General features: G+C 35.3%; 2 protein-coding genes across 3 annotated transcripts in view; both read left to right on the top strand.

Moving 5' to 3' along the window:
• Window positions 1–5505, top strand: part of LOC111461735 (dolichyl-diphosphooligosaccharide--protein glycosyltransferase subunit STT3A-like) — a 10961-nt gene extending 5456 nt beyond the window's left edge. The window contains exons 17-23 of the mRNA XM_023105365.1: window positions 906–1049; window positions 1187–1373; window positions 4034–4131; window positions 4308–4387; window positions 4506–4593; window positions 5014–5103; window positions 5195–5505. Of these exons, the coding sequence (XP_022961133.1) occupies window positions 906–1049; window positions 1187–1373; window positions 4034–4131; window positions 4308–4387; window positions 4506–4593; window positions 5014–5103; window positions 5195–5257 (750 nt within the window). The 3' untranslated portion in view covers window positions 5258–5505. The remainder of the gene's footprint in view (window positions 1–905; window positions 1050–1186; window positions 1374–4033; window positions 4132–4307; window positions 4388–4505; window positions 4594–5013; window positions 5104–5194) is intronic.
• A 1341-nt stretch (window positions 5506–6846) lies between these two features.
• Window positions 6847–9201, top strand: LOC111461409 (pentatricopeptide repeat-containing protein At4g02750-like). Of its 2 annotated transcripts, XM_023104922.1 has the most exons (2): window positions 6847–8573; window positions 8653–8794. In XM_023104922.1, exons 1-2 carry the CDS (start codon window positions 7034–7036, stop codon window positions 8664–8666), a joined length of 1554 nt encoding a protein of 517 aa, XP_022960690.1. In that variant the 5' UTR covers window positions 6847–7033; the 3' UTR covers window positions 8667–8794. The 2 variants fall into 2 exon arrangements, with proteins under 2 accessions (XP_022960690.1, XP_022960689.1); XM_023104921.1 differs by having other exon boundaries at window positions 6847–9201.
• Window positions 9202–11782: the final 2581 nt, after the last annotated feature.

Here is an 11782-nt window from a genome sequence, read left to right as displayed (position 1 = left end):
CCCCCCCCCCCCCCCCCACAAAAGAAAAAAAAGATAGCAGTGCTGATTGGTGCTGCTCATTAAGTCTTAATTATGTTCAGTTGTTCAATTATATTGATAACTTTCCTTAATGGCTTAATTGAGTTAATTCTATCTCCAAGAGTTGTATAAGAATTAACGGGACTTGAAGGTAGATAACAAACTTGAAATAAAGAAAGGATTAAATGATATAGGCTCTTCATAGGTGAAAAATTAAATGTGAAATGGAAATAGTGGTTGGCTGTGACTGAAAAGAAAATCGATTGTTGCTGGGAGGGAGAACTCTTGAACTTCCTGTGCTTCTGGTCGCTTCTAACTTGATTTCATCTTAATTGAGGGAACTTATTGCTACTTGTAACAAAATCATCTGGTTTAAACTATAGTAATAACTCTTCGGGGAAATTACAAATATTACAAGTTTTTCATTGTCAAATATTTTAGGGTCAAAAAGTTGTCTTGTGAGATTAGTTGAGGTGCATGTGGTGTGGTTTACCATCCACAAATGTAAAAATAACCTATCCTTTCTTTCTTTTCTTGATTTATTCTTGCGTTCTTTGAGTTAAACACACGGTGGTAGTCTAGATACTTGTGTGGTAAAAGTGGATATAGTGGCAGATTTAATTACATTTAGTAAAGCACTATAAATTAATAAAATAATAGTAATAATAATATCAAAGTTGAATGTGAGCAAATATGTGATGTTTTCAAATTTATGGCTTTACACTTTACTTACAAATATATGCAAAGGAACAACTATGTTAGTCCAAGCTTGCTCTTTTATAGCACATAAAACAGGAAACTATTTTTCTTGCTTCTTCCCTTCGTTCTCCTTTTCTCCTACAATATTTATTTACAGACTTGGTTTTCTTGTTTATGGGCTGTTGTAGGTTCATTGTGTTTGGGCAGCTGCAGAAGCTTACTCAGCCCCTTCTATTGTTTTAACTTCTCGAACCCGTGACGGTCTCCATGTTTTTGATGACTTTAGAGAAGCTTATGCGTGGTTAAGCCACAACACTGAGGTTGATGATAAAGTAAGTTTCTGCTTGTTCTTATGTTCCTACATTGAAATTTTTAGTGTTCCCAAGAGCCTACTAAGTTTGTGGATAAACTATCATAGGTAATAATTTATCTGTGGTCTTGTTGCTTCTTGTTCAAACATGTTCCTCAGGTTGCGTCATGGTGGGACTATGGTTATCAAACTACTGCTATGGCTAATCGCACTGTCATTGTTGACAATAATACCTGGAACAATACCCATATTGCAACTGTTGGTACTGCTATGTCTTCTCCTGAAAAGGCAGCCTGGGAAATTTTCAATTCCCTGGATGTAAAATATGTGCTTATTGTCTTTGGAGGTTAGCTTGTATCCCTATGAATGACTATACTTTACCTTGTTTCTTGGAGTTATAGGAATTTTGTTTAGTCAATTCAGTGAAGTTTTTCATTTGGATGTAATTAACTACATCTTCGATTTTTTTTTTTTTTTTTTATAGTTAAAGTTGAATGGCTATGAGTTTGTTAAAAATACAAGCCAAAAGATTAATGTACTTAAATTTACATTAATAGCATGATAAACTAAGAAGTCTTTAAGCCTTATTTTAAGAAACTGTGTTGTTCCAAGAATTGAAATGGAAATGGTGGATTGGACATTAATTAAATCATTATGAGGTTTTTCGGGACAGTTGGACTGAAGTGGAATTAGGCAGATCCTGGGTATCCTAATTCTATGGGATGAAAACAGGATTAAACTAGTTGAAGAGTTGAAAGGAGGCATTTGTTTATACTAAAAAATGGTTCTAACTGATAAGGAGCTGTGTGATTACTAATATTGATGGGCCTACGGAATGTTGGGGAGTCATTTCTAGTGGTTGGAACTAGAAAGCCTATTAGGATACTGTCTAGGAGTTATACTGGAGTAAACTTTAATGTCACTTGGTGGTCTCGTGAAAAATTATGTAGAGGAAGGTTACCTCTTTTTCGTCCTTATATCCTTGCTACACTTTTGTCCAATTGGAGAAGTTTGTTATAATTCACTTGAATTGGGACATCTTCAGGGAGTTAGCCTGGTGGCTGGTTGAAGAAAAGATGTTGAAAAGGAAATCATTCATATTTTCACCAAGTTATATAAGAAAGAGGATTCCCAAAGAATTTAATTGGAGCCTTTATTAATGGTTGTTTGAATATGGTAGCTGGGGTTATTGCTGTTACTGTAAGCTTGGTAGGGGATATGTCTCTTGGCCGGATGGTTTCTTGTTAATGTTCCTGAAATTTTTTGGTACATTTTCAGACATGGTTTATGGATTTTTTCCAAACTGCAGGATGTAGAAAAATTGGATGATACAAAAAAAGAAGGCAATTATAATTAAGGATTCTTAGTCTATTAGTTTGGTGACCTTAGTGTATCACCTTCTGCTAAACTAAAGCTCTAGCTGGGAGATTAAAATAGGTATTCCTTTAACAAAATCACCAAGACGGGAGGAAAATCTTTAAATTTAACCTTGGAAAAGCAGTGATAAAGGAAAATCTAGCTAGTCCTGTGTCTATCCATCGAGAAGAAAATAGCTAGCCCTGTGGAAAAGAAAGAAGAAAGCTCGTAGGGAGATTAGATAGGGTGACTTCCCATTCCCATTTTATGTCTACTAGTTGGGATGTTCTATGTATTGGCTGACTACGGTAATGTTTGGACATTCACGCACTTGGGACCACCTCACGTTGCACATTAGAAGCTCTTCCCCTATTGCATTTAGGTGTGCCTTGCATGATAATCCTAGAAAACTTGACTTTTAGAACCGTATTTTGGAGAAAATTTTGACAAAATTGGGGAGGAGGAAATTCTGTTCATTAAGGGAGCGTGGTTGACTCTTTCTGGTTCTGTTTTTTCAAGTCTTCCAATGTACCCTTTCCTTGATCCTTTTATCAAGGAAGGCAACGCTAGGTTTAGAGAAAATTGAGTTAATCTTTTTGGTGATAGTGAAGGGCAATTGAAACATTTGATTGACTGGTATACAGCCTCCATGATTTTGGTATGTGGAGGTTCAGGAGCCGGAAATCAGAAATCAGAGTATAAAGAATGAGGCATTTATGACAAAATGATTGTGGATATTTTCAAAAGAAACAAGCGAGTTGTGGCATAAGACTTAGTAATATTCATGAAGCGTGAACACCGATGGACTGCAAAATATAAAAAACCATGGTCTGCCACAAATGTACTACTTAATATTAAGAAAACGTAGAGTACCAGGAGTCCTTGAATCACTAGCCCTTTTGGCTCTTGTGGCTTATCCTCCATCATGGCCCATTGGATGAGTTTTCGTTGTAATTCCTACGGCTAGGCCTTCTTTTGTAATTTCATATTATCAATGAAATTCTCTATGGATGTTTCCCTTTCAAAAGAGAAAAAAGGTCAGAAAACCTCTTTCTGGAATGACACTTGGGTTGGAAATTTGCCTCTTTCCATTATATTTCCTCGGTTATATTTTTTTCAGCGCAAGAAAACCTCTCTTATTTTCATGTTTTTTTTTTTCAAAAGGATGTATATATTTTTGAAAAGGATCTCTAATTTTCATGCCTGGGAAGAAAAAACTCACTCTTGGAAAACTGTCGCAATGAGAAATTAACGATATGAGAAACTGGAAGATGTAAGGTTCTAGTAGAGGCGATTGATGACTTTGCTCTTGGTAGTGGAGAAAGTATTTCTTTGAAAGTTGGTTCCTTCAGGTATTTCCTTGTTCAAGTCCCTAATTCTATGAACTAACAACCACCTTGTTGCAAGTGAATGTCTTGATGTGGATTCCTCATTTGGGAGGTATTAATGCTGCAAACTGATTTAAAAGAAAATGTCCCCATATTGCACTAAGCCCGAACTCTTGGATTTGAGACCGCTCACAGAGAAATGTTGTGAATTCTTGTTTTGAAAAAGTTTATTCTTGAAATTGATCATAGAAAAATATACACTTTTGCTGAATCATCTTAACAACTGAAAATATTTGTTCTGATTTCTTTGCTGTCTCTGCAGGTTTTGTTGGGTACCCAAGTGATGATATCAATAAGTTCTTGTGGATGGTTCGTATAGGAGGTGGTGTATTCCCTCATATCAAGGAACCGGATTACCTAGTAAGTGTTCTTCGTCTTCTTCTCTTTTTTTCTTTTTAAGGCACTTATCAGTCCATATTTCTCTATTGTATGTTCACACACTGAAACTTGGTGCTTTTTGACTTGTTTGAAGTCTAGTTTGTAAACAAAATTCTCTAACCTCTAATTTGTCTTCTCCCTTTTCTTTCTTTGTAAAGAGAGATGGTCAGTATCGCATTGATTCTCAGGCCACTCCAACAATGCTAAATAGTCTCATGTACAAACTCTCGTACTACAGGTTTGTAATTATTTAGTGCAGCTCATGATTTGTTAAATAGGCATTGTTTCTTTCTTGGTTTTTATAGTTCTTTTTTCACCGTTATAATTCTTATTCTTTTCTGTTCTTTTGGCTGCAGGTTCGTGGAGACAGATGGTAAAGGATATGACAGGGTGAGGCAGACAGAAATTGGGAAGAAATATTTTAAACTTTCGCATTTTGAAGAGGTAAACAATAAAATCTTCCATAGAGGAAAGTACAATTTTTTTCGTGATAGAAAATTTGATTCAAGAAACTCCTTCCCCCGGGGGTAGGAGGGAGGGAGGGGGTTATAAGATGGAGGAGACTTGTACCAAGAGCTAAGTAACGAAAATTAAACTATTAGAAAAATGGAACTATCCATGTGCTTCACTTTGAAGAGTCTCTTGTTTTTCTCTCCAACCATTTATCTTCGCTTCTTTGTATCAGTTCCACTTAATCCAAGTTATCAGATCCAATTTTATCATATTTTTGCAATAGTCTTAATGAAGTCATTGAGTTGTAACTTATTAAGTAGTTTTCAGTTTTTGTGACCAGCTGTACATATTTACAAGTTGCTATGCACTGTACTATCATGGGGTTTTTGATGTGAATATGGATCTTTTTAGGTATTCACCACTCACCATTGGATGGTAAGAATCTACAAATTGAAATCTCCAAAGAACAGAATAAGGGGAAAGACTAAAAAGTCGAAGACGGTATGTATACTTCAAGTGCTGTTCACTTGGTTGACCTGACACCAATTTTGCATCCTTTAATTATTGCTATTTGATGGTTATCGATTTGCAGAAATCCAGTTCAATTACGAGTTCGAAAAGAACAGGAATAAAAAGGAGAAATCCGTGGCACTGAAAGATCAGCTGATGGGATAACTTTCAGAAGTATGTTAGTTACATATATATTTGACAACCTTGGCAGGTACATGTTGAGGCATAGTATGATAATTTCTAGCGGACGGCGAAATTTTGTAGTCTTATCATATATTTTTCCCTTTGCTAAATCCACGTTTTAACAGGATCTAATTTAAATTTTGATAGCCGACGGATCTTTTTACGCACTTTCTTGGGTCTTTATTCATCAAATTTCTCATCTTCGCTTTACTATTTGCTCACAAAGAACCATCTTCTACTTTGATATGCCAAACCAGAACAACTGCTATGACTGATAGTTCGCTCTTTCTATTTTTGTTGAAAGCTCCCATTTTCCTTTCCATTTCCCTGATTGGTTTTCTATCGAAAACGTAACGAAACGACGTGTTTGCAGCTATTGATGAATTCAAATAATAGATTCTGAATATTTTGAGCATGAAAAATGTTTTGGCCATTGGTTGGACTTCGGACAGAGATAGATGGAATTGGAACCAAACTTTGCTTCAGTGTCAACCCATTCTGTTTAAGAAGTTCCAACTCTTGTTGAAGTTAATTGCGAACGATCGTTACCAGTCCTTTCGATGCAGCATGGTTGACTTTCAGTAAATTAAATATTCCTATGAATGTTGAGTTATTCTTTTAGTAGGAGCTTTATTCATCAAGTAGTCCCTTTGAGCCTGGTCGTAGTTAAAGCTTCAGGCCCTCCAAAGTCCAAAGCAGAAGGTTTGTGAATTGTCTAAGTTTTTAGTTCAACTAATATAGAGTAGGAGAAAGAATGACGAAAGCAAGAGATGGCCTGACATCGGGGTTTGCCAAATGCTAAGAGGACGCCTCACATATGGGTAGCAATAGATAGGGCTTAACCTTGAAGTAACCTCAGAATGTCATAACTTTTGTCTGACCTATGGTAGATCAATATGTTCTATATTGATCCATAGAATTCTAAAGTTGAGCTATTGTTTCAGCACTCTAATTCTCTTTTGGGCATAGTGTGGTGAAAGAGATTATTTTATGAAAGAGGTTCAAAACATAGTTTTATTAGAAAAATAAAAAAATTAGTATTTTCAATTCAATATAAGTGAACTTGGATTTATCGTTCTATTCATCGTCGTCATAGTTCCAACTTCTACAAGATCGATTCTATCCTTTTTAATAAAATTTTGCAATTCAATTTTTTAAAATTGGGTTCAGATAGGGAATGTATCCTCCCATTAAAAATGAAATAAGAATATTTTAGTAATTGATTAAATAAAAATAACAAAATAAAAAAAATGGACTAAAATCTTTACCAATTCTATTTTAGTAATTGATTAAATAAAAATAACAAAATTAAAAAAATGGGCTAAAACCTTTACCAGATAACAGAATTTTTTTCTCCTAATAAATTTGAAATATAAACCAAGGGAAATAAAATTTGAGACACATCGACGATGGTATGATTTTTTATTTTAAAAAATAATTGAGCATTTATATGGCTGTAGTGATGGGTTATTTTGTGTCGTGTTTAAAAAAAAAATGAAAAACAAATATATTAATATTTTCTATTTTGTGAAAAGAAGTCAAGAGAACAACATATTTGATACAGACCGACACATGAAGTATCACACGAGGACGTCGGATCAGAGTGAGTCTTAGAGGCTACCATGCCCAAATTCCGACAGGAAACGTGGCCTGGTTAACCGTTAACCAACGACCTCAGTTTTCTTTTAAGAGACGCCTAGATTTTTCAATCTCGAATTCAAACTCGAGACGACTGAAAATGAAAGCAAAATCCAAGCTGCGGCAAGCAGTAGACTTGCTTTGCTCTCGAAGCACCGCAACCTCTGAGGCCTACACCCAATTGGTCCTCGAATGTGTCCGTGCAAATGAAATCGACCAAGCTAAGAGACTGCAGTCCCACATGGAACACCATCTTTTCCAACCCCCTGATCCCTTTCTCCACAATCAGCTACTTCATTTGTACGCAAAATTCGGGAAGCTTCGGGATGCCCAAAACCTGTTTGATAAAATGCTTGAAAGGGATGTTTTCTCCTGGAATGCTCTGCTCTCTGCGTATGCTAAATCAGGGTCCATCCAGGATTTGCGGGCAACATTTGATCGAATGCCTTACCGCGATTCAGTTTCATACAATACGATCATAGCAGGTTTGTCTGGAAATAGTTTTCCAAAAGAGTCGCTTGAGCTTTTCAGAAGAATGCAGAGGGAGGGTCTTGCACCTACGGAGTATACAAATGTAAGCGCATTGAATGCATCTGCACAATTGTTGGATTTGAGGCGTGGGAAACAGATTCATGGGAGTGTTATTGTGCATAACTATTTAGGGAATGTGTTCATTTGCAATGCTTTAACAGATATGTATGCCAAATGTGGTGAGATTGAACAGGCAAGGTGGTTGTTTGATCGTCTCACTAACAAGAATTTGGTTTCTTGGAACTTGATGATATCTGGGTATGTAAAGAATGGACAGCCTGAGAAGTGCATTGGTTTGTTACATGACATGCGCTTGTCTGGTCATATGCCTGATCAAGTTACCTTGTCAACTGTGATCGCAGCTTACTGTCAATGTGGGCGTGCAGATGAAGCAAGAAGGGTATTTAATGAGTTTAAAGACAAAGATATTGTTTGCTGGACAGCCATGTTGGTGGGTTATGCAAAAAGCGGCAGAGAAGAGGATGCACTGTTGTTGTTCAACGAAATGCTATTAGAACACTTTGAACCCGACAGCTACACATTATCGAGCGTTGTCAGTTCATGTGCCAAATTAGCATCTCTATATCATGGTCAGGCAATCCATGGAAAATCAATTCTTGCTGGGCTTGATAACAATTTACTCGTCTCAAGCGCATTAATCGACATGTATTCCAAATGTGGTTTAATCGAGGACGCAAGGTCAGTCTTCGACGTGATGCCAACTAGGAATGTGATTACATGGAATGCTATGATTGTTGGCTATGCACAAAACGGACGTGATAAGGACACCCTCGAACTCTTTGAAAACATGTTGCAAGAGAAATTCAAACCTGATAATGTTACTTTTGTAGGCGTTTTATCTGCTTGTCTCCATTCTAATTTCATTGAACAAGGGCAGGTGTTCTTCGATTCTATAAGCAATCAACACGGATTGACGCCTAGTTTGGATCATTACGCATGTATGGTCAATCTCCTAGGACGTTCAGGTCGCATCGATCAAGCAGTTGATCTAATAAAAAGTATGCCCCATGAACCAGATTTCCTGATATGGTCCACACTTCTATCTGTTAGTGCAACAAAGGGTGATGTTGCAAGTGCAGAAATGGGAGGTAGGCATCTCTTCGAATTGGATCCTACCAATGCTGTGCCATATATTATGCTCTCAAATATGTATGCCTCTATGGGTAGATGGAAGGATGTAGCAGCAGTTAGGAGTGTGATGAAGAACAAGAATGTGAAGAAGTTTGCTGGGTACAGTTGGATTGAGATTGATAATGAGGTGCACAAATTCACATCCGAAGATCGAACACACCCAGAAACAGAACAAATCTATGAGGAATTGAAGATATTGATAAGGAAACTTGAAGAACAGGGATTTAGGCCTAATACAAATCTGGTTTTGCATGATGTTGGAGAGGAGGAGAAGTTGAAATCCATATGTTTCCACAGCGAGAAACTTGCGCTTGTCTTTGGTTTGATTAAGAAAGGTAATGGAGTTAGTCCAATAAGGATCATAAAGAACATTCGGATTTGCAGCGATTGCCATGAGTTCATGAAGTTTGCATCTATGAGTATTAGAAGGCAAATAATCTTGAGAGATTCAAATAGATTTCATCATTTTTCAAATGGGAAATGCTCCTGCAAGGATAACTGGTAAGGAATATGCTGCTATATTCATATCTTGTTGTTTGATGGGTGCTTCTATGGTTATCTTTCAATGCAGCTGAAACTTTGTTATCGATTAAACCAAATCTAATAGCTCAAGTCCACCACTAGCAGGTATTCTCCGTTTTAGCTCGTTATGTATCGATGTCAGCCTCATGATTTTAAAATGCTTCTACTAGGGAGAGGTTTTCACATCCTTATAAGGAATGTTTCGTTTCCCTCTCCAATTGATATGGAATCTCATAGTCCACCTCCTTGAGGCCCAGCGTTCTCGCTGACATACCGCTCAGTGTTTTGCTCTGATACCATTTGTTTGTTTTAGCCCGTTACGTATCTCCGTTAGCTTTACGATTTTAAAACTCGACTGTTACTGAGAAGTTTCCATATTATTAAAAGGAACGTTACGTTCCCCTGTTCAGCCGAACGGTGATGTGTTAATATGGGCTGCTTTCCTTCTCCTGTTGTCCTGGTTGTTTAAGATTGTGAACATGATGGGTATGAAAACAGTGTTAATTTGTTGCCCATTTCCATCTTCTGTGATTACTTGTTATGAGCGGTTGCTTCCTTCCTGACCCATCAATTTTGTTCCCTCTGAATCCAAATTGTGGCATAAAAAAATACGAAATTTAAGCCTCTTAATCAAGACAAGAATGTTGAGTCGCTACACATGCACTCCTTAAACATGTTCTACTTTTTAGTATTATATCTTATTTTTGTTCTTTTTTTTTCAATTTTTATTTTTATTTTTTTATTTCTGCTCATGGTTGGTAGGAGATTGACTTTTGAGGATTATTTGTATAATTATATTTTGGCCTATTAAGATAGTTGACTTTTATTATAAGACGTTTATTAGTCTATTAAAAGCAAATATATTGTATTCATTTATTATTCCTTTCTTTTATTATTCTTTTCATATTATTTATAGTTTACCATATTTCTAAATGATTATAAATATAGAATTTTCTATACCAAGACACATTTTCAACTGCAACAGACTAATTATATATCTATGTTTTTTTTATAAAAAAAAAAAATCTAGCTTTAGTGCAATTATTATGATTAGACGATTTTTTTATTAAAACTATCTAATTCGAACATAGGTGATGGGCTTTGTAATATTTTTAATTTCAAGAGTTATTTTTTTGTATGCATTAATATTCGGCCTTTCTACAAAGGTTGAATAGGATGTTCAACGTAATTGAAAATATAAATTTTTATCTCTAATTTAGGAAATGATCATGAATTTATAATAAAAATAAATATTATCTCTATTAGAATTTTTTAGGAAAGCTCAAAGCAAAGCTAAGAGAGCTTATGTGGACAATATCATACCATACCATTGTGGAAAATCATGTTCATCTAACAATATTGTTAATTTATTTCTTTATCTTCAATATGCTTTGACGATCCAACTATATTGTATTTTATTAAATATTTCAACTTCTTATAATATTGTACCGTATACTCCGAACCACTCAATTATGAATTAAGGTAATAACATTTACCTATTGAATTAAGTTTGTACAGAAATTCCAAAATAATTTATGTAGGATCATGTTCATAAATTTTGAAACGTTGAATAGAGCGTTCCTTAAACTTTTAATTATATATCTAATAAATATTTAACTTATTCAATACATTAAAATTTCACGAACCTATTAAATACAAAATAAAATGTTTATGGTTTTATTTGATATTTCTATATTAAATAAATTAATTTTAAAAAATTAAATAGGTCACCAAATTTAAAGTTTAAATATTTAAAAAAAATATTATGAGCCATAACTTTTTAATTTATCCCAACTCTTGAAGAACATGAACTCAATTTGAATTCCTTTTTATAATTCTAACCGCACATAATTGTATAAAAGTTGCGAAACAATCCATTGAAGGTCAACTATAAAATCATGACCCAAACATTAGTTCTATTCTTCAATTATATCTCTATTTTTTTAATTAAAAAAAAAAGATAAATTAAGAACGCGACAAGGACAAAAATAATATCAGACAGAAAAATAGATAAATTTCTGTCCATTAATAAAATACACACAAAAAAAAAGAAAAAAAAAAAGGAAAATTGGAAAGTAACGAAAAGTAGTGGGGAGTGGGGTGGTTTGCCGTCGGTCGGTCGGCAAGCTGAAAGCAGTGGAGAAAGTCCGCACGTGGGAAGACTTTTAAATAATATTAATAAAATATATATATATATATAGGGTCCCCCCTTACGCATTTTCCTTCTTCCTTCATCTTCAACGCCGCACATACTTTCACGTCCCTACGCTGCCGGCTACCTTCCGACCACCGCCACCGCTCCACGGCCACCCCTACAGTGACCCTTCGCCACAAAGGCTTAGAGTCGAGCTTTACTGCAATTTCAAAGTTTATTGATCGTAACGTTGTATGGACTAAGAATGGTTGAGGCTAAAACTTAGAAAGCAAAAAGCCCTCATTTTTTAAAATTAAGAAAAAAAAGAAAAAAAAGTTAGTTAGACGAACACGACTCTCCATAATGGTACCATATTATCCACTTTGAGCATAAAGTCTCATGAAGTCTGGCTTTGCTTTGGGCTTTCCAAAAAGGCCTTGTAAAGTTAGTATTCTTCACTTATAAACTCGTAGTCCTAAATTAGTCAATGTGGGACTTCCATCATTGTTT

The sequence above is a fragment of the Cucurbita moschata genome, unplaced genomic scaffold, assembly GCF_002738365.1.
Source record: "Cucurbita moschata cultivar Rifu unplaced genomic scaffold, Cmos_1.0 Cmo_Scf00025, whole genome shotgun sequence".
Taxonomy (NCBI): Eukaryota; Viridiplantae; Streptophyta; class Magnoliopsida; order Cucurbitales; family Cucurbitaceae; genus Cucurbita; species Cucurbita moschata.
This window is presented reverse-complemented; position numbering and strand designations above follow the sequence as displayed.

Excerpts from the sequence above, each read along its gene's own strand:
- LOC111461409 (XM_023104921.1), top strand. The coding sequence starts at position 7,034 with ATGAAAGCAAAATCCAAGCTGCGGCAAGCAGTAGACTTGCTTTGCTCT.